This window comes from Azolla caroliniana, unplaced genomic scaffold (assembly GCF_043228905.1).
Source record: "Azolla caroliniana isolate FFs.n. ecotype wild unplaced genomic scaffold, voAzoCaro1.0.p SCAF_36, whole genome shotgun sequence".
Taxonomy (NCBI): domain Eukaryota; kingdom Viridiplantae; phylum Streptophyta; class Polypodiopsida; order Salviniales; family Salviniaceae; genus Azolla; species Azolla caroliniana.
In genome coordinates, this window is record NW_028230471.1 from 141,802 (window position 1) to 168,330 (window position 26,529).

Below are 26,529 nucleotides of genomic sequence, written 5' to 3' on the forward strand. Positions count from 1 at the left end.
GGATCTACGCTCGCACGTAGTGGGTCCCTTCCCTTCTCCTTTCCCTATTGCTCTTCGGTACAAGACCCCCGAGGTCCCGCCTCATTCCACGCATCCGCGAGGAGTACCTCGACAGCGTATGGGAGCAACCTCGGCCAGTTGCCGACTTGACCATGGCACGCACGTACAATGGCCTTTACGATCAGGGCGTGGCCCTGTTCAATCTTTCCGTTTGCTTCTGTGTTGTACACTGTTGTGAGGGACAGTTTTACGCCTAACCGATCGAACAGTTCCTCGGCCTCTTCCACATTTAGCTCTCCTCGGTCAGCCACGATTTTCCCCACGCACCCGTATCGGCATATGACATCCTCGATCAAAAACTTGCATACGGCTGCGGTGGTCTTGTTCGTTAGTGCTCGTCCCTCCACCTGGTTGGTTAGGTCCTCTCTAGCCAGCACTAGGTATCGCTTCTGACCTTCACCCATTGGCATCGTAACTAAGTCAACCATCCATTTGAAGTGCACGGTCGGGGGATAAGTTGGGCGTAGTTCGTCGCGGTGTCAAACCACCGAGTGCATATGGCAGCTTTCGCATGTGGACACGAAGTTGTGCACGCTCTTGTACATGCCTGGCCACCAATACTTTCCTTTTAGCTTCTCGAATGTAGCCCATGTACCCCGGTGTCCAAACCAAGGGCTCTCGTGGAACTCCGACATCAGCTTCTGTTGGTCATTCGCCCGCGTTATCACCCAAGGAGGTGCGTCATTTCGCCTTTTTGGGACCCTCTAGATTTTTCCGTTCCGCAGGAAGTATCTATATGCTTTCTTTCGGAGCTGTCTGGCCTCCTCCTTAGTCATCGTGGCGTCTGTCATCATTGTCTCCGAAAATCTCCCGATTAGAAGCCACTCCCCATCGTAGCCGTCTTCATCGAACTCATTCACGGGCGGAGCACTTCACCCTTTTATCCTCACCCTTGCCGATTTGAAGAAGTCTGCGCCGACTTCTTCGCTCTCTGATACCATGTCGTCCTCATCCTCAAATCTTGCTCTAGAAAGCATATCGGCCATGGCATTGTCTTTACCCGAGATGTGTCGTATCTCCGGGTTCAGGGACTTGATGTACGCAATCCACCTGAGCATGGCCAGGTCGGGAGTTGCGCATCCGGAGACCATACCGAGAATCGGCAAGCAGTCTATTTCGATAATTACTTTTGTCCCGATTAGGTAATCTTTGTCGACCTTAACCACCGAAACGATACCCCACAGCTCACGCTTGACTTGGGCGTACCCTCGTTGTCGCTCACTCAGTACCTTCACACCGAACCGGATAGGGAAGCGCGTGCCATCTTCGTCCTCTTGATTTACAACCCACCCGATCCCGGTCGGGTTGGTGTCCACAGTGATGTAGACAGGAGTTCCCGATGCGTATTCCGCTTTGCGCAAAGCCGGTGCCGCGGCAAGCATTTGTTTTAGTTTCTGGACCGCTCTCGTATGTTCCTTTGTCCATTCGAATTTCCTGTTCTTCTTCAGCAGGCCGTAGAGTGGTTCGGCGACGTGTGCGTAATGAGGGATCCATATGTGGTAGAAGGCGCATGCTCCTAGGAACCGTCGAACCTCCGTGATGGATCCGCACTCCTCCTTCATTGCTGAGATGGCCTCTACCTTGGTCGGTGATGGCTTCCAGCCATATGGCCCACATAGGTGGCCAACCACTAATATCTCTGGTTTTCTGAAAGCCAACTTTTCGCCCGAGAAGGTAAGTTGCGCGCCCTCGAGCCTCTATAGTATCTTCTCGCAGTCGGAGATGTGGTTCGCGACAAACCTTCGGCACCCGTCCGCACCGATCGACTCATCCTTAGCGTCTTCCAGACACCCTCTCATAGGGATGTCCTCTAGGAAAGGCATGGTGATGTCCGGGATGCAGTCCCTCAGAACTCTGTTCATTGCGTTCACCATGTGTGCCACCGAGTTGGTTCCGCCCTATGGTAGGGTACACATTCGAACTAGGCCGAGAGGGGTCCGCATCGTCGTGATGTCCCTGCTCTCCACGGCGAGCTGGAATTGGTCGTACCCCGAGTAAAGGTCTCTGACCGAGTACATGGACCTTCCGACGAAGGCTTCAGTGAACTCGTCGATCGATGGCCCGACTCCCGTATTGTGGATGTCCTGGATGAACCACAGCGTGTCGTTCTTCTTTGGTACTGTAAACCACCGGTTAGAATAGGGGGCACTCGACGGTTCGAGGATTCCCAGCTCCACTTTCTGCTTAAGAAGCTCCATCAACATCAGCATGTCAGCTCTCGGTACTGGGATTGGCTTGAGACTCCATGGTACGTGTGGTACTGTAAAGATCATCATTGGCTCGACGATGGTTGGGTCGACGCACCCGATCTCTCCTAGTGAGAATGCGAAGGCCTTCCCGTGCCTCGCGAGCATTCCTCAGAACCAGTCCTCTTTCGCCGAACTAGCCTATCTTGCCGACCGTTGCTTCTATGGCCCGGTCGAGGGCACTCGCGCCCTCGCGAGCACTAACCAGGCGGTCTACCACCACCACCATTGCTTCTGCCAGTTCGCTTCCTCTCATCTCCAGATTCCCTTGCTGCCCTTCTTCACGTCAAGTTCACCAAAGATATCGAGGAAATCCTCGCGGATGCATGGAAGTCGGGTAGGACCAGGGGGGTCTCGAACCGAGGAATCGAGGAAACGAGAAGGGAGCCGTTTGACAATTGCGTAGGTCTTGGGACCGCGAGAAAACAGGTAATGCTAGCGATCGAGAGAGGGTAAAAGAGTTGTGCGTAGACGCGGACACGGGCAAGACACTGAGAACAATGTTTGTTAGGCAAAGAGGGTTTCTATTAAACAACACAAGTGCACAATGCGGTGGGTGATTACAGCCGGGTCAAAGTCGGTGATAGAGCGTGGAGCTTGGTAAACAACATAGGTGCACAATGCAGTGGGTGATTACAACCGGATCAGAGCCAGTGATGGAGCGTGGAGCTTGGTAAACAACACAGGTGCACAGTGCGGTGGGTGTTTACAGCCGGATTAGAGCCAGTGATGGGGTGCGGAGCTTGGTAATAGCCAGACACGAAGGTGCATTGGCACGCTGAAGGTCGATCCCTTAGCCGGGAGCGCCTTACGATGATTAGTCCTCCTCCTCTTTTCTGTATCTCCTCTTTTCTGTATCTCCCCTCCTCTCCTCTCAATGGCTTCCTCTTTTCTCAATGGCCTCCTCTTTTCTAGCACAAGGAGCGATCGTTACCAGCATTCATGACTCCTCTCTTTCCCTTCCTAGATCCTCTCCCCTCGTAACTCTCCCTACATATGCGATGTCTATTTCTTCATTAATGCCCTGACTACCTTGTACCCCTCTGTATACTCAGGCCTAGTACTTTCCCTAGCTAATTCTCTCGAGGCGTGCACTCGCGTAAACCGGTGTTCCTACGCGTTTCTCCTTGTTTCTACCTATGGCTCGGAATCTTCACGACACCGTAGGAGCCACACCTTCATGCATATATAGCCTTTGTACATAGTCTAGCATCTCTTCATTTGTAAAGTGACCTTTCACATCTTCTTTCTTAGCCTTGAGTTGTCCCCATGCTAGTTTTGGTTTGAGCTTAAACAAGTTTTTCTTTTTCATCTCTTGCATTTGGAAATATCTTCTTTTCTTTCTCCTCACTACTTTCTTATATAGGTGCCATGCAACAATCTTTTCATTTTCCCCTTCTATGGACTTAAACCATTTGAGATACATCTTACATTCATTATCGAACCAAGAGTTACATGGAAAACTAGACATCTTATGCCAACCTTCATGCCTCTTAAAGTATTGATATCCAGCCTTACGAATGATATCCTTGAATCAAATGTTGCTAATTTTCATTAACATCGTTTCTTAAAGAAAAATTTAACAAATGGCTCTCCATCATTCGCATGCATCTTAGCTTTTTCATAGCAAGGTCAGATGATTGTTACCGATTAGGAACACAGTCTGCGGTCAGTCCTTCGACCTAGACCTCCAAGTGATTGTGGAACAACGAATGGTGGCGTCTATGCGTAATGTGTAGGGGAATGTGCCCCATAACCTATCAGCGTATAAGGGAGACGGCTACAACCGACCCCTTAGTAGTGATTACACTCACGTTCTTACACGCTCAGGTATTCCAGACACACAGTAGATTAGTCGTAGCTATACACAGACTTTCAGAGAAGATAGAATTCTATTACGATACGCTTCTTTACATTCCAAAATACACGCTCCCTCTATCAGAGGTTTTCTGCCCTTTATATACGCAGGGTCTATTTAGCCGTTCACGCTTCCTGCGTGAACCGTTACATGCGTTATGATCTTATATTATTTCTTATTCCTGCGCTCTTGTCCATCAGTTACTATTCCGGTGGACAACAATGATACATCTCTTTTCGTCTTTCACTCCATAAATGACATCTATTTGATGAAATGTGGAATTGCAAGCTTTAAGTACAATGGCTTATGGTCCGAGTCCGGAGATAAAGAGCCAACCTTAAACACATTCACCAATGATAGATCACAAGCCGACATTAATGTGTAATCAACCACACTTCCTCCACATGAGGATGGTAAACATGTGAGGACATTTGTCAATGGGAATGACTTTATACCATTTAGGATAATCCAGTTTGTGCAATTTCGCATATGTATCAAAAGTTTTCCATAATCTGACATGACACAATCCTTTGAGTCACACAATAGACAATGATCTACTACAGTTTCTCCAGATGTCTCCATATTTTGGAAATTTCCAACTCTTGCATGAAAGTCTCCCATCATTAACACTTTACCAAGCTTCTCAAATGAAAGTATATCATGGCATAATTCTATAAAAGGATCATTACAATAGTTTCCCATAATTAACACTTTACCAAGCTCCTCAAATGAAAGTATATCATGGCATAATTCTGTAAAAGGATCATTACAATCTAACCCAAACCTATTGTAGTAGTTTGAGTCAGTGTGAGGAATGTAACATGCAACTATATATAGCTTCTCTTTCCCCAAATTAATCGCTATCCATATGTATCACTTATAGTCGTCATATTTGCAGACTTTGATAGAGTTATCTAAGCTCTCATGGTAGATAAATGCTATATCCTGGCACGCCCAATATTCCCTTTGGAATGAGGCCATATCGATTTTATGGGGTAACCATCTATCTTAGGTATACGTTTGGCCTCATGCTCCCATGTTTCAGCCAAAAAAATAATATCCATACCTTGAGCTACATCATTGAGTCCTAAACCTTTATTCCATGGATATCCTCGACAATTCCAAAACATTACTTTCAATCTTGAAGTATTTATGGTTCTATAGGTCATTGATTGCTATGCATTTTGATTTGCTTTCCTAGATGCATATGCTTGCCTTCTACGTTTTTGATCTTGTAGAGTTCTATCCTCTATTACAAAGAAACTTGTCCCTTTTAGGTACACCTTATTACTATCTAGAATGATGTTGCTCCTTTATGCTAATCTAGGATTGTACAAACAATAGCTCAAGATGACTTTCCCTCTTGCTGCTTTTGCCAACCCTATGTGCGGCATATACAATAACATCTCGTATAGCAAAGTGTCCTTCAAAGAATTTTCTAATATTCTCAGCAAGAGATAATGTATTCTCTATTTCATTCTCTTGCATACCTCTAATGACAACATTATTCTTTCTTTTTGCTATTTCATGTTACTCCTCTGCATCTAACACATCCATGGTATTGGAATGCCTTTGCGTGATTTTTGGTGTTTCTTTCAAGAGAACATCTTTCCATCTTGTCATGGTCACATTTTCCTTCCCTTTAATTGTAGATTTTATTTCAGCATTTGCCTTTATTTAAATCTTTTTTTCTCCTTCAAGACCCAACATGTTTCTTTTTATTTTAGGTATCCAATTAGCTTGCATTTGAGTAGTCATGTTCTTCATTGCATGTAGTTCTCCGCCCAGAGCTTTAATCTCTAACTCTTGCATTTCCATTTTATGTTCAAGAGTTGATTCTCTCTCTTTACAAACATACATTTTGCTTTGCATATTCACCACTGTCTCTTGAAATGAGATATACATACCTGCCATCTTTTCCATTGACATTTGACAAAGTATGAGGGATGAGGAGAAGAACTCTCCAAGATAAGTTAATTCATTTGCCTTTATATCTCTTTATGACTTGGGTGAATTTGTCTTCGTCCCTTTTTAGAGTTCTAGGGACACAAGACCTTTTTCTAAGTTCTTCCAAGTCTCTTGCTCTAACATACATCAATGCTCATGTCGGCACTCCTGAAACGTACAATGGGTACTTAATAATTCAATATGTTAACTTTATTTTTTAATGTCATTGAAGAAAAACTTAAATGTTCTATTTGAGTCAATAAACTCCTATTGCCATGAGAGGAGAAGAAGCGCCAAACAATGCATAGACATTGTGCATATATATACATTTACAACATGCATGATAGACCGCATAGGTTAAAATGAATGAAAGTTTGATGCATAAAAGGATATTAATAATAGTACTCAAGGGCCTCTTGAGAATGTAGGATGCCATATGATTCACCTTTTAAAGAAAATTCGACAAGGAAAAGGAGCGTGTTCACATTGCAAGTTTGCTTTTAGGAACATGGTTCAAATGACTTTTTGAAGATAAAGCTAATTCAACAAACGTCATATGACAAAGAACATTTATAGCACGCTTGTATGTTGCAATTTAACACAATAACAATATGTAACCTAGTAAACCAAGATGTACAACCGTTGCCTTTTATATATCATACAAACAACTTTGGATGTCCCCACACACAAAAGTATTGCACTTACCTTGTTGGATTTTTCAATAAACGAAATACATAAAGATGATGGAATAGTAGTGAAGGTAGTGCATTGCAATGTTAATTAAGGTTATGGTTTCTTTTCACAAGCTGAGTTCGTGAGTTTGTGCACAATCAATGAGAACATTAGCACTTTCCGTTAAAAGGCAAAGAAGACATGTTAGAATGTAGATCAACCTTGAAATGTATGATCAAGAGATGGAGACAGAAGAAGACATTTCATTTAACAATAGTTTTTGCATAGGAGAAAGACCATTGCCTAAACATAAACGTTATTCGGCCACATACATAACATACATACATACACACACACATAAATACATACATACATACATTTAACATACATACATTAACATACATACATACATACATTTAACATACATACATACACATACATACATACATTTAACATACATACATACACATACATACATTAACATACATACATACACAAATACATACATTTAACATACATACATACACATACATACATTAACATACATACCTACAGGCTACATACGTACACACACGCATACATCCATACATTATACATACATACATACACACACACCACCACGACTAGTTCCTCCCTCTCTCTCTCTCTCTCTCTCTCTCTCTCTCTCTCTTTCTCTCTCTCTCTCTTCTTTCTGTGTACCCCCGCCATTTCGATCAGAAGAGGAGAAAGAGGAACTCCATCCATCCATCCATCCATTTTGGCTGCTGTCTGTCATATTGACCTGGATTAATCCAATCCATTTTGGCTGCTGTCTGTTATATATTGACCTGGATCCATCCATCCATTCCATCGATTGATCCAATCCATTTTGGCTGCTGTCTGTCATATTGACCTGGATCCATCCATCCATTCCATCCATCCATCCATCCATCCATCCATCGAGAGGAGAACAGGAAGAGCAGATAGATTAGATTACATGGCTTCTGTGTTCTCCTCCTTACTCGACCTTCCAGAGGACGTTTTGGCATATCTCTCTGCCTCCCTATCCCCCAGAGACCTCTGCAACCTCGGCTTCACCTGCAAGAAGCTTCACAACATCTGCACATCTGACAAGTTATGGCTGCCTCATTGCAAGTCTGCGCTCCAGCCCAGCAGCGGACAGCACCATGCTTCCTCTTCCAATTGCATAGACCTTGCCTCCTGGTGGCTCATCGTACGCTCTTACAAGTCGATCTTTCGGTTCATCCTCTCTGTTCGGCCGCTGCTGGGCATTTGGGTTCATCAAAACCCTGAGCCTGGCAACCTTGTCTTCGTCACATGGGGCCACCTCTCTGTTGTGGGATGCCGTATCATACCCCAAGAACTAGGTCCCACTGGCATCGACTCCGGTCTCCTCTGGGCGCCTGTCTTCGAAATCATGGGCGCTGCTGATGGATCCCTTGCCTTCTTCTTACATGGGCGGGAGGGTGAGAGAGATTGTTGCTACCCTGGCTGTTTCAACGGAGCCAAGGAAGGTTCCAATGTTCTCCTGCTAGAAGCCGAGCCTCGATCCCGCCTTGCCGGTTCGCCTTCTTCTTCATCATCATCATCATTATCTTCTTCGTCTTCGTCTTCTTCGGATGGTAACATTTGTGATGTCATGGGTGACACAGATGACATGGATGCTTCGTTGACTTTTGATGATTTTAGGATGCTGGCCAGACATGGTTGTAATCTCACTAAAGACAAAGAACCCTTTGGCCCTGTTTCTTTTCAACGCCTTCATTTTGCAGATAGGAAGAAGATGCTCGACGCCATTGCGAAGCATGTCCGCCTCAAGATTCCACAGCCTTTTGTGGAACCAATGTTTCCGAAGGCAAGGGGCAGAGTAAGAAGAGCAGAGAACATCGATTATCTCCCTATGCAAGAGACGATTCAGAAAGAGGCTGTTGAATTGGACGAGAGAAGGTCGCTCCTTCTCCGGATGTACAACTCGGGTGATCCTCACAGTAGGCGCCCACCAACCATAACCCATTATAATGGCATCAATTCAAACTATCTCCTCGACAAAATGTGCAATCCTGCTGACTATACCAGTGGCTTGCTGAGCACGAAACCCCATGGTGATAACCAGAAAAATAAAGGAAGAGCAACAGAGACTGCACCTGCGTCTTCGTCTTCATCCTTAGAAATTAGTGCAGATGCTCGCAGAAACGGTGCACGACCTGAGGTTCCCCAAAAACTTCAGCTAGCAAAGATCATAAGGGAGAAGATGAAGCAGATCATCAGAATGGGTAAGAACGATGAAGTGGGTAACCCCACCAATTGTAAGGGGAACTCGGGATTGAAACGTGTTCTTTTTCTGCAACAATTTGCAAAGCAAGGAGACAGTGTTGCCCTACGCTTGCATGCTAGGCACTGGGACTTGAAGACCTATCAGGCATGGCCACTGATGCCGGAAAATCGATTTGCTATCTATAAGATGCCTGAACAGATGCCTCTAAAAGGCAGAGAACTTGCTGGGTTGTGGGGTGGAACCTTTGGATGGCCACCAGAAAAACCCTCCGAGGATAAGCAAGGAAAGGCATTGTATTTTCTGCTGTTATCTTATGATGAGACACAGGAGGGTCGCTTCTTAACAGCAACCAAGATTTTGGAAGGCACGCACTATGTCTCGCACCCTAATGGCTCCCCTATGTTTACTGCCAATGTTGATGAACCCTCTTCACAAGCTTTTCCATGGCATACTGATAGAGACGATACACCTGTTGACATTGTGCAGGCATTCGAGGGAGAAGGCATTGCGAGTGGCTATGGCTTTCGCTACCCTAGCTCCAAACCCGGCGATCTTTTTGTTATGAGTAAAGGATCGCTAGCATTTGTATGGCGAGAAGCACAGAATGTCTTAGTACTACAGAGGTTAGACTTGCAAACCTTGCTTGAGAAAGGGGATAGGGTAGCAGCACTTGGTCCAATTGCCAACTATGCTTATCTTATAAAGTCCCTTGCCAATGTGTATGCCGGGTTTTGTGGTTTTGGTAACAGAGGTAAAGCTGAAATGCCTCCTGTGTAAAGAATAAGCTCTCTTTCTTGTAACACAGCCTATCCTTGTTCAGCTTAAGGGACACAACTGTCTCTCTTTCCCTCCATCTATAAAGAATGGATGTTTTTGTGGATGTTTATTTGGGGGAATTCCTTCAGTCTGGTATTGCAGAATGTATAAGTAAAGAAAAGCCTTATATATCACGCGGCTATCCGCACATTCTTGTATCTCAACTGGCTCATTTTAGCAAACCTCATTTCTGCAGTGTTTTAATGTAAACTGCTAAATTAAAAGATTCTGTTTTTCACTTATCCTTCTGTAGCTGGTAAGATGGGAACATTTGTTTTTGTTTCTGCTGAGATGAGCTTGATCCTCTGAAGACATGCAATGAAGAAGTTGGTGCTTGCCGTTTAGTTTTCAGATTTTCTCTATCAATCTATTCCAAGGACCTTTTGACATCATGAAACCGTCCGTAAGAAGTAGCAAGATTTGTGCTAAAATCCTTGGTTAGGGCAGGATAGTAAGGCATACCTAGAAACAATCGAGTAATCAATGTACTATAGTACCAATGATGTCAAGGAACATGGAGCATACCACACACTTACAAGATCCACGGACTGGAGACATTTAAGAGTGAACAAAGAAAAGAGAGCTTGAAAAGAGAGTTTGGAAGATGTTACATATTGATTATAACGTCCATCTTAAACCAGATGCGTTTGGCTTTTGGCCCTAAATATGTTGTGGCCTGTTGGTGTGGCAAAAATGCATCTAAAAAAAGTTCATGATTCTTAGCAGCAGCTTCAGCAAAGAAGGTGATGATGATGTTGAGGAGGAAGTGGAAAGTCCAGCTTCAGAAGGCTTTTCATCTGACTCGATAAAATTTTAGTTTCTTCTTTGTTTGTTGTTTTGTTAGTTTGGGGAACAAGTGGATTTTGCTATGCTAGATTATGTCTAAAACTGTTGTCTATTAAGTTTCTGGATCCATAATCCGTTTTGCATGTTAAGGCTGTTATAGATCAAGATATTTGCCAATAAAAATATTTAATCTACAAGCACATCAATCAATCTAGATTTTTGATGTATTGCTGCTAATCCATCCCGCTTAAAATGTGTTATGGTATTGACACATTTTTAAGATCAAACAACTTTATATTTTTGTTCATCAAGCATTGCCATGATAATCCAAGATCTTTCTAAGTTTTGATAAGTGAAAATTTACATGTATTAAGAAGATATGGACTATGCGCATATTTATTTAACAAGGACAAAAGGAGTTCAAGAATATCATTACCCAAGCATCTTGGACTGCATGAGATATTGACAAAATTTCTCGTACCAATGTTCACACTACATAGAGGACATGAGTTGATGTCTTCATCTTGATTAAAATGTATAAAAAGCAGAATTGGACAATTGAAGATTTTTTGAAATTTTATCCATGTCTTGATTTTACGGCCAAAATGACAATTTTCAACAAGCTCGCTTTACAAATGTCAAGATAGCTATTTTTAAGACAAAGACTGAGTGAACTTCTAAGCTATGCTTCACATGCTAAGCCAAGTAATAGTGGATATGCTTGTATTAGTTACATGTCAATTGACAAAAAAGTCTCTCTTTGTCTCATGAGTCATCGCACGATGAAGGGTAAACTAAGCCAACACATCCATTCGCTCAAAATTCACATTTGTTTCTCCATAAGGAAACTGTTATTTGTGAATTCCTTTCCTGAAGGTTAACCCTAATCAAGAGACCATTTTCTTATAAAGTTGGGAAAATTTTACTTCCAGGAAATTTGGTGTAAGCAAATCCATAGAAACCCAGAAACGTCAATCTTGGATTGTATGTGTTGGGCAACTAACAAACGAACTAGACCAATCAAGGAATTAGAGACGACCATAACCGGGGAAGAAGCCAGAATCAGAGTCCTCAGAACCAGGACAAATCGGGGACGAAGCAATTAAATAAATAATGGATGTAACTGATCTATGAAAACTCCATATCCTTCCTCTAAGAATGATTGTAGAGCTGTTTATGAATGTCTCCACAGTGGGCTTAACTTTACCAAGGATGTCTGATCAATGACTACCTAATCCTCTGTTTCTCTAAGGAACTTCTCTCCTACACGATTTAGCTTTATTAATAATTAACTATCTCGCTTCATTAATCATCAACTATTTAGCTTCATTAACAACTTGAAGCACATATGTAAACCAGATCATATAGCTTATTTATCACACTTCTTAAAGAAAATGTATGATTACAAATAATCATATCCTGAAAATTTCCAGTCATTTTTCTATGGTATAATCAAAGCATCCTCCCATAGGTTCATGTTCCAGTGGTTTCATCTTTTATATGTAAGGATAATCTTCCCAAAGCACAGCTTTAGCATATGATTTGCTTGGTTCCCCTATCATGACTCCCCAATCCATTATAAAAGCTAAAGCTATACTCAAACAATGCATACTAGGGTGCCCGTAGCAACCAACCACTCGAAACTCAACCAAAGATCATATTGGAGTCATCATCTCAAAAGAGCTCCAGGGAGAGATCAACTTTTCATCTGATATAGTACCTGAGATTGACCATAGACTGTACCTTTTACTTTCTAGGGAGACATCCTTTCACCACCAACTCAATCATCACAAATCTAGGTAGAGTAAAGGCCGCATAAGAAGATTAGATTTTCAATGTGCCAATGATTTTGTGTTTGTCAAGGAACAAGACATCACTTTGGATTATAGAATTGCATCAAATGCAGATTCAGCTCCAAACAGATGTTAAGGGGGCTTATGAAACACAATTCCCTTAATGACAGTGTACCCTGAGAATCTTGGTCTCCCATAACTTTATCTATGTTATATGTCTTAACTCCAGGAAAATGGAGGCAATGTTGAAGCATTAGCAGTTTCTTTACAAGGATACACTGATGACGCATATAGATATTTGATCTGCAGCTGATTAATGCAATGTTCACATAACCATCTTACATGCATGCTAGCTAATAAGCCAGGGTTTTGATAAGCGGTCCATTACGCCTAAAACCTGGAGCTGTTAAAAGTCTGCATTGCCCATAGAAATAAGGAAAAACAATCAAGTTATTTGGACACATTTCACAGATAAATCCAATGTTGCATTAAACACACATTAACATGTATGTATGTGGAGAGACTTTGCAATTGTGGAAGATGGGACTATCAGAACAACATATATTGTTGACATACATAAATAAAAAAACATGTAAAGTTATCCGCAAATTACCACCGCTCAGTACATGTAACACCAAGACCCTGATGATGCAGGGCAATACAATGATATCTCACTCACTACGTGACTGATCTAAATATTTGATTCTAGATATTTTTTGGGTGGGGCGATACAGGTGCTATCCATCTTCATTATCATCGCCCACACTTCTACCTGCTCGCCTTTCCCTCCAGCGACCCCATAGCCATCGACCCACCATGAAAGCGCCGAGGGCATATACCTGCATCAGAAACCAGAATTACCGACTTTTTTCAAAGAGGGGAAGCAACAACATGGTTAGAGATGCCAAGAGTCACAAACCTGCCAGAGGTTTCGAGAGGACTGGTGGTCGTCTATGTCATCCACATGGAGGGAGAGAGATGGATCGCTGGTGGGTCGAGAACGAGGCATCCGAACAACACTCACACGCGTGGGCCGATCACCACTACCCGAGCCCCATTCCTTCCCCTCCTCCTTCCTGCTTCTAGGTGTTATCAACTCTCCTGCTCCTGCTCCTGCTGCATCTGCATCCATGGCCTTCATCTTCACAACCATGGCCGTGGGCTGCTGTTTTTCTGCTGCATCATCATCCTTCGTCTTCTTCATCTCGGACCACGCCATCGCTTCAGTGCAGCTTTTGTGGATTTTGTTTGCTGTAGGATTCAATTGGCTTGGAGTTTTGGGCGTTTGGCAGAGACATGATCAAAGATGGACCAACTAACTTACTTATTTCTCTCTACCGTCTAAGGCCAACCAAAAAGTTTAGTGCCACCCATCTTTGGTCACTTGCCCAAATCTTTTTTCCTTGGGGCGAGGTTGGGATTGTAAGCATAATCGATCATCTCGAAGGTCTTCATTGTCATAATTCCATTGAATTATGTGGATTATTAATTGCATTACAATCATAGATCATGGGTTTTTTTTGTGATGCCCATTGTCCATCAATACAATAATACAAACTAGTGAGTTGTTGATACAATTAGTACCTTGATTGGAAAATAACACAAGACTAGTCATGTAGGAAACTATCTCTTCATATGGCTAATGTGTCTTGTGCAATAATAAAATAAATAGGCCATGGTTTATTTTCAAGCGCTAGCTAGCCTCCTTACTTCATGAAAGAAAGAAAAATAAACCTCCTCTTGCCTTGTTAGATCAACCTGTCCTTCACAACATATTAATAGAAGAGTGTGGGATAGCTTTTGTTTCGTCGTGGTAACGCCTAAAAGCCATTTTGCGAGATTTGGCTCAACACATTCACCAATATCCATGACCCCTCAAAGGGTGAGAGACTTACCTTGTCCTCTCAAGGTCTCAGGAGAACTATGAGCAGTACTTACACCCCTGCATCACTAAGCCCAAATTTTATCCATGTTCGATTTATAGGCCTTGTAACCCTTCTATCATTGCACTAAAAGAGTGATTTTTGTTCAACCTTATGAAACCATTGCATGCCAAACGGCTCATGCATTACCATGGGCAAGCAAACTCTATTGGAGTTGAAAGGCTTCACTATATATATTTTTCTCGATTGGTTGAGATGTGTCACATATCACATGGAAGACAAGTATAAATAAATTCCTTTAGAAGCCACCCATCATCTTTTATCATTATCTCCATGTAAATAAACTCCATTCGTTCATAATTGAATGGAAACTATGATTGTTGTACTAGGTCATAACTATAGTTAGGAACTTTGGAAGATTGACCTTGTCTCCAAGAATAAAAGAACAACACAACCATAGAGCTCGACATGAGATTGTATAAAATGAACAATGCAAGTAGTGCACACATTTTAATGTTAGTTGATTCCCATTGGCATATATTCTAACCCTGTGCATCTTCTTCTGAACATATACATAATTTGAATATTAAATTAATTGATGATAGAATTTCAAAAGTACCACTAACAACTGTGACCACAATAACATTATGGGCATTATGGAAATATCGATGTAATCGACTTTATGATGGGGTAGACATTCATCTCTCAGATGTACTATTTGAGATACGAGAGAACTTGCTGGCAGTAGTCCGTGGCCAGTATGACAATATGCAAGGTTCCCCAAATACTGTGAACAAGAAAAGGAAAAAGCTTCTTCACTTATGGAAAAAGGTGCCCCTGTTTACAATGTCAACTCAAGAGCCTCAATGGCAATATCGACTTCCATGGACTCTTTCTTGAATATCAACAAATGTAAATATCCTTGTATTTTACAGCATTGTATAAGAAAAGTTGTAACCTCCTTGGTAGCTAGGTTCAAGATGTAGCCTTCAAGCGCTTTGTTCTTAATACTATTGAAGAAAATCTTTTATAATAAAAAAAGTACCACTAACAACAATGTTTTCATTTATTTTGCAACTACAACTATCTTCTGCATGTTTACTTTGCAAGCTATTGAATCAATTCTCTCTCAATAATAGACATGAAAACTTAAATTGTTCTCTCGAAATTTTTAAGGTCATTATTGCATATTAGCATTCATCATGCCCAATTAATGTACTTTTTGTGGTAAAATGGAGGATATCAACAAAAGTATTACAAAATCCAAATGTAGATGTCAAGAGAGTGTTGTGGGAAGGTGTTGAACCCTTCAGCAACGCAACAAATTGCCCTAAGCAAAACAAACGCAAAAATTGGCAATTGCTACCATGAAATTTTCGGGGATGAGAAATTGCTAGGACTTTTGTTGATGACTTCATCATAATGCTCAATTCATAATCCCCTCCATGAGTTGGCTCAAGTTCAGCATTTCTTGACACGTGAGATGAGGACACGTGAATTGTTCGACATTTACATTTACAGCTTCACAATTTAATGGATGTGTCTATCTTACACTTTCCGGATTAATATATTGTCAGCATTTAAATTTGTGTTGTATGGATATTATATATATGAGATTGAGTGCAGTTTTAATAACCCTTTTGCTTCTTGTGATGTTAGCATGTTGTTGATGCAAAAGAGGCATATGAAATGAGGGATGGGTGTGTGTGTATTTGTATGTCCTCAGTTCTGATTCTAGTAAGGATCAATCCAGCACTTATCTTGATTGGCTGCAGCATCCCATCTCCTCTTAAAGAGTTCCTGCTCCACAGAAGAACGCTTTCGGACCTGTAACGGCAGTCAAACTTTATCATCCAATTATCTAAGTGAAACCATTTTCATTCAAAGTAAAACTATAAACTTCCTCATACCGCTCCTCGATCATCAGGATCGGAACTATTTGAATCCTGGAAATACATGAGATAAAATCTGAGCAACCATTCATCTTCTTTGAGTCAATTGATGCACCCCCGCACTCAGATCCCCCTTGGTTCTCCCATCCAATGTTCAATCACTTACAACTCTCATACATGGTTGTTAGGCACTTCATACTTGCAAAACTATCTCAAAGAATCATTACCAATTATATAGCCACCTCATGCATTAAGATCATTTTCCTGGATCTTTTGAAGATTTCCAGTTTTTATTTTGTTTTGGCATGGATAACTTGAATTCACCCATACCCGTAATCATGATTTCTTTCATAGGCCAATTGAAGCCTCTAGTAGACATAAATATATCTTTCATTGTTTCTTTAAAAAAATGATTCATATTGCTGGGATTGGATGAGCATCCCATCTTCCTTGATGACAGCCTGATTATGATGCAAATCAACCATATAAAAAAAACGTATGCCGCCAATCATACAAGCACTCAAGGAAGATAAGAAGGCTGTTTACCAAGATTCGCGCACTATAACTCAATAGAATCAGCGACACACTACACATTGCAATAAAGCACTTCGGACATACCTGTGAAGAATGGAAGAGGTCATGGCAGGACAAGACATGCTCCTCATTACAGAGATCCACCAAAGCCCAGAGAAAGATCTACGTCAGTGAAGGACTTTCCATGGGAGTTTGCATACAGGCAAACCACAAGACAAAGTACATTACAAGGGTCAACAGGAATCGTGATCCCCTTCCAACAAGCCTTACAGACAGACACGCATAGAGATAATGGAAGTGATGCAGAGGGTAGATAAATGCAGATTCAGTTTGAGCTCTCAGAGACACAACGAGTCTTATTCATTGTGTTATGTTACTTCCCTCCTAAGGGATCAAAATATGTTACTTCCCACTTAAGTGAGCAAATGGAAACCTTACATGCCAGAAAAGGCAAGCTTAGTAGACACACACATTGGGATTTCTACCACCTTTTCACGAGCAATGGCTTGGCAACATATCAGAGAACCTTGAACCCCAACGCCAATCAAGGATCCACAACTATGGCATTCCTATGCAAAAAGTTTGAATAATACCACCAACCATTAGAGTCTCACCCTATACCACCACCTTTTTCACCTCACAAAGTTGAGAAGGCCATCTGGTGCCCTCAACGTGGACGATTTCTGACTACACAGGTTACAAGGCAAATAACTCATTCATGCAGTAAGCACAGTTGCCCCTATCCTTGTACACATGTTTGGTAGGGCCTTCATAGAAGGCCTTCCCGGTGATATTGCATGACTGACATCAAATTTTTCCTTGCAGATACACAAATTTCCTAATGGAATGATGATACCAAGAATATCAAATTGCAATACTTTTACATCACATACACCTAACATGTCAAGACATCACCAAGGAAATGATGGGAGGCACCTAACAAGATATCATCATCCTGGCGCCATTTAAAGCGAGACAGGCAGCAGTTGTAGCCATGACCTTGAAATTGAAAATAATGCATGGAGAGGCATGTTCATACAAACTACATCTGCATATTTGGCCCCAATAAGGAGAATGTGAATGAGGACCACTTCACACTCCAATGGAGATTCAACAATGCTTCCCATCATCAACTACCCAATGTACCAGCCTTACATGACTTCTATAAGTTGGGACACACCCACCCTCAGCCCCACCTATGTTCTCTATTTAACAATAGGTGCTCCTTAAGAAAATGCACGAGCCACATATGGCTACAACCTCTGCACAAACAGAGGAAACTCTTATAATGCTCATTTTAAGTCTAGTACATAGGTCATGCTGCGGCCTCCTGAGGATGGTAGCATATCATCATCTCAACCTCACTCATTGACCAAATCTGTACAGCATCCCATTAACTCCAAACAGATAGCTGGAAGTTCCGACTTGACATAGACAGGATTTTGCATAGAAAAGAACACCGTAGAATCAAAGGAGGGATTTTTATAGAGGATGATAGCTCTCTACCAAGAGTAAAAGTAGCTTCCTATTCATTTCCGTTTTCCACCCAAGCAAAGAAGTCATAATGGCTGTTGGGACAACACTATTTGACCCACAAGTTTTTTGTCTTCTCTTCAGAAATATACATTACCCTGTTAAAAAGTCCTCCTAAAGAGGGTATGCCATAGTGCACAACATATTGATCATCAACAACTCCCACTCTTCTGGTACGATCTCCCTGTAATAGGATGCACACAAATAAGTTGCTAAGTGGTTTAACAAAAACAGAAAAAACGAATATATCATAAGATACAACACCTGTACACAATATCCTAAGTTCTTGTCAAGTCCCCATGCATGTACAAAATCATTCTGCATTTTAAAATCCTTCACTTTTAGTTTTCTATTAGAGATTTTTTTTTAACTTTACTTTCAAAAACCATATAAACTTCATTGGAATTTGGAAGGTACAACGGTTTCGTCTCATCTCAATAGGGTAAGAACATCAGAGCAATCTCCTAACCTGAATCATGTACCATGTACAGCGCCAAGCAGCCCGGGAGAAGACTGGGACCATCATTTCTACCCATCTACAATGGCAAACTTCATTACAGATGTCTTATGTATGTATAAATAACTAAAAACAAGATGTCAATGCCTTTATAATAAGTAACACATTGAAACAAGAAGTGCACACATTTATAACGAGTAAGAAATTATCCTGCTTTGCAATGAATTCATTTTTCCTTCAGTTCTTGAAAATCATTGACCAAACACATACCCTGTGCAAGGCGGCTGAGTGCTGTTATCAAAGCACAATCCGCTTCCTTTAAATTTATAAATCCTCCTGTAACAAGCAGAAAACAATAGATAACTAGAAACTAACACAGACAAATCATGACAGAGGTTCCATTGAATATGTACCTATGAACCTTGCCTTTGGGTTTTCGAATTGTTATTTGATGGTGCACTTCTGATAACTGAGGATCTAATGCGGGTTGTGATATCTCTAGACCTTCATTCTCCACAATATCTAAATACCTGAAAATTTATCTCTTGATTTTGGATTAGAGTTTTAGAAATTATCAAATTCCAACGAGACAAGTGAAGTTAGTGACCTTTATTTCTTACTTGCTTGCATGGAAATTTTCCACACCAATATCTTCATCCCAGACAAAAATATATTTATAGTCAACTACTATATCTGGATGCAAAAATCTTTTGGCAAACCACCTGGACATGACATTTGAGAGTAATGAATGAACTGGGGTTGCTTTCCTTACTTGTGTAATATAGATATTACAAGTTACCCCATTCAATTTAGGAAATACGTTACTAATTAGATTAATTCCTAATTAATAAAATAATCTGCATTGTGTAAGAAGATTGATTTGTAGTTCTAGAGTAATCTTAATTTTTTCATGTAACTTGGCACAGATTATTCAAAACAGCAGCACCACCAATAATAGCCATTATTTATGAAAATAAAAACCAAGTTAGGAAAGCATGTAGTGGAATAAGTATATAGGCTTAATGTTGGTTCTTACGCTCTGAAGGCTAAAGGATCAAGGCTAAGTATAGTGATTGTAAACATGTAGCCTCCCCACCTTGTCGACAATGTTTTACTATTCTTGCTCCATTATGGATTTGAGGCAAAATTAATTTCCAGGTATGAAATACTTTCCATTGGCTTCAGATCTTGGGCTACATTTAAGGATCCTCAGCCAGTCTAATGGTTTTGAAATTCAGTGCTGTAAAACCCATTAGTCAAACAAGGTCCGTGGCTTTATCCTCCACTAAATGCAATAAAAGAAATCAGCATTCCAAGTTCTAAACTGTTTTATTTTGCAGAAAAACATATTCTTTGTATATATGAAACTATTTCCGTATGTCGACCGAACTTTCCAGTAAGCAGTGAAAATTCACGGCAATGTACAACATATAGAAAACTAGACGAACATATAAGCCAATCATATTTTGATTGTTCTGATATGGTTCTTCATACACTCCCAATGTGGACTGTTTGGCAATATTTGGATGTACATGGTTATGTTCCATAGATTAAGATTTTCAATTCTCCATAGCAACCTCTTGGCAACATGTCTAGCAATCAGTGTGACCACTGAGTGTGTGTTTCAGGTTGTAATGTAGTCAGTGGATTTCTTTGCTGGGAATCAGCATTCCAATGTGACTTTTAACCTGTAGTACAGTTCAGGGTCTATAAAGAGTAAAACGTTGCTTCTCAGCTTGCTAGTGATTGCTAGGGAGAAGAAGACATACCAGAAGACTTATATAACAGTTTCTATCAGCTTCTCCATGTTTCCAAGGACAGTGCCTCTCAATGGAACCAACTACAATATCTAAGCTTAAGCCAACATCTTTCATGAGCTTTGGATGGTTCAACACTCTGTGACAATGCACAATATTTGATCCAAAACTAAAAACTAACATATTGCGTCTTCATTTTGCATAAAAATTATGCACAGGCAAAAATATTGAGAAAAGCTCTCTATCTTAAATGGACACTGTTCTGCAAACAGGCATCTAAGCAAGGAAAGGTTGGAAATCAAACCATTTTGTTTGGTTTACAGCAACAACATGAATTGCCCGGCTGCTCCAAGGGAATGTATTCCACTCATCAACAATTCCATCATAATGGAACAACATTATTGTGAAATTTTCAGCTGGAAACTAAAAAAGATTTTTAAAAAAATGAAGAAGATCAATAGCAAAAAAACCAACCGCATAAAAGAAGACTTTCAAAGTCAACAGAAGGAACATACCTTTTCAATAATTTTGGAGACAAATTCTTTCTGCTTGATTCCAACAGGCATTGCCAACAAACTTTGAGATGTTGGCCTTTGTTGATCCTGTACATTCATACAATTTGAGCATAATGCATTAAATAAACTGGAGAGATCTGCTCATAACAGTCAAGATGGATGTATATTATAGAAGGAATAAAAGAGTATTAAAGGGAATATACCTCGGCAATCGGATTCGCTCCCAATGCCCGGAAAAATAAATCAGAAGTCTCCTCAACAATACCTCTAGGTAACCCACCAATACCCTCCGGTTTATATCCAGGGTTGCTTGTCTACATCGTACATGAAGGCCTTTAGGGATTGTAACAGAAACAGGGAGTAACGCATCAACCTAGGATAGTAAAATCACCTCACAAGAACTCCTAACTGAATGACTTATAAATCTCGGAGGCCTAAACAAGCTAGAGAAGCTCCATCGAGCACCTTCCTGCAGTTAGTCAAGCAAAAAACATCAAAACTCTTTATTGTAATGCATTGAGAGTGTTTTTTCACATAGGGTAAAACCTTGATTCCATTCCCATGGGTGGTCAAATTTGCCCTCACTGAGCAGTAATATGTAAGATCAACAGAAAAATAGATGAGATTGAACTCCCAACAATCGATATTATTGCTTACCCTTCTTCTCAATATAGAGTAGCTCCTAGTTTGTATCGTTTGATTGCTGGGCTATTAATTATATCTCGATGGTTATCCTAGGCCCAAACACCCATTCTAGCCATGTATCATAATTATCATTGTTGTAACTGAGCATATCGATATATCTAACGGTTACCCTACACCAGTAAACCCCTCCTAACCATCATTGTAATCACCATTGCAGTAACATAATGGTTGAGGCACGGGGACCCCCAATCCCAGTTGCATAATCCTATGTCCTGGCTATATTTGATTAATATGAAATGCAAATTCCATAACATATCATGAGAGTGATGTGTGCTCACCGTACTATAACGCTCAAATATCACAGTGACAACTAAAAGCGACAATAAAATAACAAGACTTCGAAATGGCATGGACTTGAGCCACCATAGTTTCAGCCATTTTCCATGGTGATCCCTATGAAATGCAGTAGCTTCCACTTGATCCACCACCTGATTAACCAGACGACACACACACAAAGAGAGAGACGTACGTATTAGGGAAAAGTAGCTCGTGTATAATGTTGAAAGAGAAAACGATTTGGTGCAACTATAGTGATCGATGAGTTGTTAAATGTCCATTTCATCTGAATTCATCATTTTTTTATGAAGAGAGAGATAGACTTACAAGGTCAGGCTGCAACGATGGCGAGGATAAGAATGATCTGGAAGGGATATTCATCAGAGTCGAGTGGGATACAAGGATGAAGATAGCAACAATGTTATATACAGTAGAGAGAGAGAGAGAGAGAGAAGATTATATGTATTAAAGAAGAGAATACATACATACAGAGGAAGAAAAGGTTGGAGGGGAGAAGATGAGAATGATTGATGGTTACTTACTGTTCGGTATGTATGTATGTATGTATGTATGTACATATGTATGTATGTATGTATGTATGTATGTATGTATGTATGTATGTGTGTGTGTGTGTGTATGTATGTATGTATGTATGTGTGTGTGTGTGTGTATGTATGTAAATAGTAATGTATGAATGTGCAGCCATATCAATCGTTTTTTGGGTTTTTCGTGAATACATATTCTCTATCTTCTTTGGGAGAATGAGTGTCTATGGGCGGGCGGGCGGGTGACAACAGGACCCTTACAAACAGAATGGTTCCCACTCATTTGCCCAATAACAAACAAAAAGGGGAGGAGGATGTACGAACTAGAAGAAGAAGATGGTATGGTATGGTATGATACAGTACGGTATGGTATGGAACGATATTGTTTTTCCCCGAAAAATATCAAATCATTTGTTTTGGCTTTTGGGGGGAAGGGAAAGAGAAAGGGAAAGGGAATGTTGTCGGTTGTGTGGCGTCTTTTTCACTTCCTCCTACACACACACACACCCAAGCCCCTTCAAAAAAATTTACCTATTTCCCATCACGAAATAGCTTTTATTGCTCATAGTCACATCCAACGCTATATTGTAGTAATCTTCCAGTGCAATAATCATACCATAACAACATAATTTATGATCAAATTTTTATATATAAATCGGACTATTACTCCCTTATCCATCTCTTAATGAGATTTGTGTGTCTAGAACTCATCACCATAATTGGCAATAGACATCCATAGCGACAACCTCCACTTTCATCATTCACATGATTCGATACCATAAATCTCTACAACAATATTATGGTGTCTTATTTCTTGTCCCCCGTCACATATTAACCTCAACAATGCATTGTTCGAAGCCTCTTCTCGTGAAATTGATGATGATAATTGAGATTATTGATAAACAATATTGGATTGTTTGCTAACCTTGTTCCTAGCTTGTATGAGGAAGGATGTGTTTTGGGACATGTTGAGAGTCTTAGGAGGAAAGTTGTTAAATGCATGCAAGCAAGACATTACACTTGTCTTTCTCACAACAATCCATGAGAAGTGTGTTAAAGAGGTGAGCAAGATCATCAACCAATAAAGATGACATTGGCGGTGTCACTAACAAAGGTTTGTCAAAGTCAAGCGGGCATGTTGGCACATGGTTGTGCTTTTGAGTTTTCGCTTCTTAGGTCTTGTGCATGTGTTGACAAGCTTGGATGTGTATTTATAATGTTGCATGCATGGTTTGAAATTATATCAAAGTATTGTGTGCAATGTAAAACGGGAGTTGGGGGCAAGTTTAAGACTTGCTACACTTTGTTGTTGGTGTTGTTAGTCTTTCCTAACTAACTAGTGTGGTCCATAAACCCAATACCTACAAGCCCAAGACAATGTCTACTCTACTAATGGAAGGACAAGTAGAAATGGGTATTAGTCCACTACTAAGCGTACTAGTGAAACTAACCAACAAACAAAACAACTTGAAACTTAATACCTATATGCACATAATTTAGTTTGAACTTACACGATCACTTAATAGTCATTATTAATTGGACATGTTGCTGCGAAGTTATGCATGTGCATGTGAAACGTGACTGGGACCACCGAGGACTAGAACCACAAAGAATGGATTGTGGCCTTGAATTGTTGTGTTGGAGACTTTAAGCTACCCATCGATATTTGGTTTAGTTTATAAAGGGTAAATATAAATTAATATTCATAAATATATATACTTCTAATTCTACAATATAACGTTGGGATCTTGCTTTACATGATTACATCTATGTGGATGTGGATCATTAGGCCTACACACTTATATTTTTTATTTATTCCTTATCCATATGTTGGAGAAGAACATTGGACGAAGAGAAGTTTCGAGGTGGACAATGGTTCAGAGGGAGAATGTTACTTCTAACTCGATATGTTATAGGTGTAAGGTTTGAATCTTGCCTTACACCAATGTGCCACATTAGGCATACACACCCATATTTTTATTTTATTCCCTATTTGAATGTTGGATGAGGATAATAGTCAAGGAGGAGAAGGAGAATGTTAGACGAGGTGAACGTAGGACAAGTAGAAGGCTTGAAGAGGAGAATGATCAAATCCTCTTGTCACTCTTGCAACTTCTTGGCAGGTTGTTAGAATCCTAATAAAAAAAACCTGACCCAAGCCTTGCAACAAACCCTTCCTATCGCACTGTAAGTGTCTCAATGTGGTAATTCGGGGGCTTGTCTTTTCGCAAATCTTGCTCCGGATCCACGTAAGATATACTCCAAATTCAAAATCACAAAGTGAAAATTCCAACACGATCCCCGATTAATTAAGAGCAACACTACATATTGGGTTTCTAAAATTAATTTTATATGAATACCAAATTCTCAACTCCACTACATGGAGTGTATTGAAAGGTATGAATATAAGAAGGTGGAGACATAGGAATCGTAGTTAGAGCTTCAAAGGAATATCCTCGAGCTTTTATTTAGATTGACTAGTGAGACAACTTTATTGCCTCTTGTCATCGTCGATCTCTAATGCCCTCTTGATTCGTTGCTCCAAGCTTGTTCAAGATTTTGGCAATGCTTGAGCTTCGCGAATGTTTCTAGGCCTTAAATTGCTTTATCTCTTCTATGTGTCACACATCAATTTAAAATTTGGAGACATATTACTAACAAAATTCTTAACATGTGACACTTGATTGAGTTATGATGGGCCAAAGCTTGAAGCGCCAAGTACTATGAAAGAATTAAGATATTAAAAAGGCGAAATGGAGGACACCCAACAACACATCTACACGAGAAGGAGCATTTGACACTAGTAGTGGAAATCAACAACATAAATAATGCATAGTGTCCTCCAACCAACTATAGGGCCACAATTCAACTAATATTACTTTCCAACAAGGTTGCATGACATTAGTTATTAGTTGACCTAATGGCATAAACTACCTTGTCTAGAATTGACCAAAGGGCAAAAATGGCCTCATCTCAACAACGTGGTGGACATGTAGGCTAGTTGGCTAGGCATTGAGGGTAATTGGGTTCACTAATGATGATTTGGTTTCTAGTTTAACTTGTACTTAATTAGCATACATAATTGCTCAAATAACGACATAGAGGAAAGAGTTGATGTAGTATTCAATGACAAAAAGACTCATTTACATTCATCCCTTTCTTTTTACATTGGTTATATAAGATGAGGGTGATATGTTAAATGGTTGGATTGTACTGAGCACGGTGCCACTTGGGAGGTAGCATAGACATTAAATCTTGACTCCCCCATTTTGAATTTATCATTGCAAGAGAGCAATGTTTTTGAAAACGGGGAGAGGAATATAACCTCGAGGAACAAGTTAAAAGGCAAACTTCAATGAACATAATTATGGGAAAGATTTGGGAAATCGATTATCCCAGGACTCCAAGCCATTCGTAAAGATATTGACATGTATCAAGAATCAACACGTGAGCTTAAGGAGTTCAACTATATAGGTGGTTAGGTTAGTTAGCCCCCTTTGACATGACAAATCAAAGTTGTTGTATGGACTTTGTTGGTGAGGTAAAACTCTCATATTTTGGATCCGTAGAGTGCCTCGCCAAGGTATAAGACAAGGCTACATTTATATTATTTTCATGTCATGTCCTTTGAGTTTGGCAATAATAGTTTGGGACAATTGAAGTCCCCAAATTCAAACAAAGTAAATGTCATGAGATAACAACTTAAGATTGTGGCATTAGGCTGATTGTGGTTGAATGGATTTGTGTGGGGGGGGGGGAGTCGATCTAGTCAACACCAACAAGGACTCCAAAATTTGGGGGGCCAAGAATGCATGAAAGAATGCCAAAGGTACCCCACCACCCTCAATTTGCTCACGTCTTTTATTTATGCTTTTGGACTTTCAGGTTTTTAAATAAAAGCGCGCATACACACACAGTCTCTTGTCTCGCTACACACACACACACACACACACAAAGACTGTCTCTGTCTCGCGTTGAA

At 40.5% G+C, this 26,529-nt stretch overlaps 3 protein-coding genes and 1 long non-coding RNA gene across 6 annotated transcripts; 1 reads left to right on the plus strand and 3 right to left on the minus strand.

The window, feature by feature from the left end:
- The first annotated feature begins 7,404 nt into the window (after positions 1-7,404).
- Positions 7,405-10,116, plus strand: LOC147849522 (F-box family protein). 2 transcript variants are annotated; one of them, XM_087337444.1, is made up of 3 exons: positions 7,405-7,435; positions 7,483-7,530; positions 7,640-10,116. In XM_087337444.1, exon 3 carries the CDS (start codon positions 7,760-7,762, stop codon positions 9,833-9,835), a length of 2,076 nt encoding a protein of 691 aa, XP_087193570.1. In that variant the 5' UTR covers positions 7,405-7,435; positions 7,483-7,530; positions 7,640-7,759; the 3' UTR covers positions 9,836-10,116. The 2 variants fall into 2 exon arrangements, with proteins under 2 accessions (XP_087193570.1, XP_087193569.1); XM_087337443.1 differs by lacking the exons at positions 7,405-7,435; positions 7,483-7,530 and having other exon boundaries at positions 7,684-8,937; positions 8,974-10,116.
- Positions 10,117-13,032: 2,916 nt separating this feature from the next.
- LOC147849523 (uncharacterized) lies at positions 13,033-13,712 on the minus strand. The gene is made up of 2 exons (XM_087337448.1): positions 13,373-13,712; positions 13,033-13,292 (listed from the first exon to the last, which is right to left on the minus strand). The coding sequence occupies exons 1-2, from the start codon at positions 13,670-13,672 to the stop codon at positions 13,191-13,193; spliced, it is 402 nt and encodes a 133-aa protein (XP_087193574.1). The 5' UTR covers positions 13,673-13,712; the 3' UTR covers positions 13,033-13,190.
- A 1,949-nt stretch (positions 13,713-15,661) lies between these two features.
- On the minus strand, positions 15,662-22,435 carry LOC147849524 (uncharacterized). Of its 2 annotated transcripts, XM_087337445.1 has the most exons (14): positions 22,333-22,435; positions 22,008-22,157; positions 21,416-21,493; positions 21,228-21,338; positions 21,025-21,111; positions 20,814-20,932; positions 19,373-19,474; positions 19,166-19,282; positions 19,023-19,088; positions 18,765-18,831; positions 18,560-18,613; positions 18,393-18,479; positions 16,247-16,282; positions 15,662-16,163 (listed from the first exon to the last, which is right to left on the minus strand). In XM_087337445.1, the coding sequence occupies exons 1-14, from the start codon at positions 22,384-22,386 to the stop codon at positions 16,071-16,073; spliced, it is 1,221 nt and encodes a 406-aa protein (XP_087193571.1). In that variant the 5' UTR covers positions 22,387-22,435; the 3' UTR covers positions 15,662-16,070. The 2 variants fall into 2 exon arrangements, with proteins under 2 accessions (XP_087193571.1, XP_087193573.1); XM_087337447.1 differs by lacking the exon at positions 16,247-16,282.
- Positions 20,150-20,807, minus strand: LOC147849525 (uncharacterized). The gene is made up of 2 exons (XR_015531775.1): positions 20,522-20,807; positions 20,150-20,440 (listed from the first exon to the last, which is right to left on the minus strand). It is a non-coding gene; the product is annotated as an uncharacterized LOC147849525 (long non-coding RNA).
- Positions 22,436-26,529: the final 4,094 nt, after the last annotated feature.

Bases quoted from the DNA above. Each gene is read 5' to 3' on its own strand.
- LOC147849522 (XM_087337444.1), top strand. From the start codon at position 7,760: ATGGCTTCTGTGTTCTCCTCCTTACTCGACCTTCCAGAGGACGTTTTG.
- LOC147849523 (XM_087337448.1), bottom strand. From the start codon at position 13,672: ATGGCGTGGTCCGAGATGAAGAAGACGAAGGATGATGATGCAGCAGAA. The intron at 13,293-13,372 runs GTTTGTGACTCT...TTTCTGATGCAG, and splicing joins CCTCTCGAAACCTCTGGCAG to GTATATGCCCTCGGCGCTTT.
- LOC147849524 (XM_087337445.1), bottom strand. From the start codon at position 22,386: ATGAATATCCCTTCCAGATCATTCTTATCCTCGCCATCGTTGCAGCCT. The intron at 18,614-18,764 runs GTTAGGAGATTG...TTTAAAATGCAG, and splicing joins GTACATGGTACATGATTCAG to AATGATTTTGTACATGCATG. The intron at 16,164-16,246 runs GTATGAGGAAGT...CTGCCGTTACAG, and splicing joins ATCCTGATGATCGAGGAGCG to GTCCGAAAGCGTTCTTCTGT.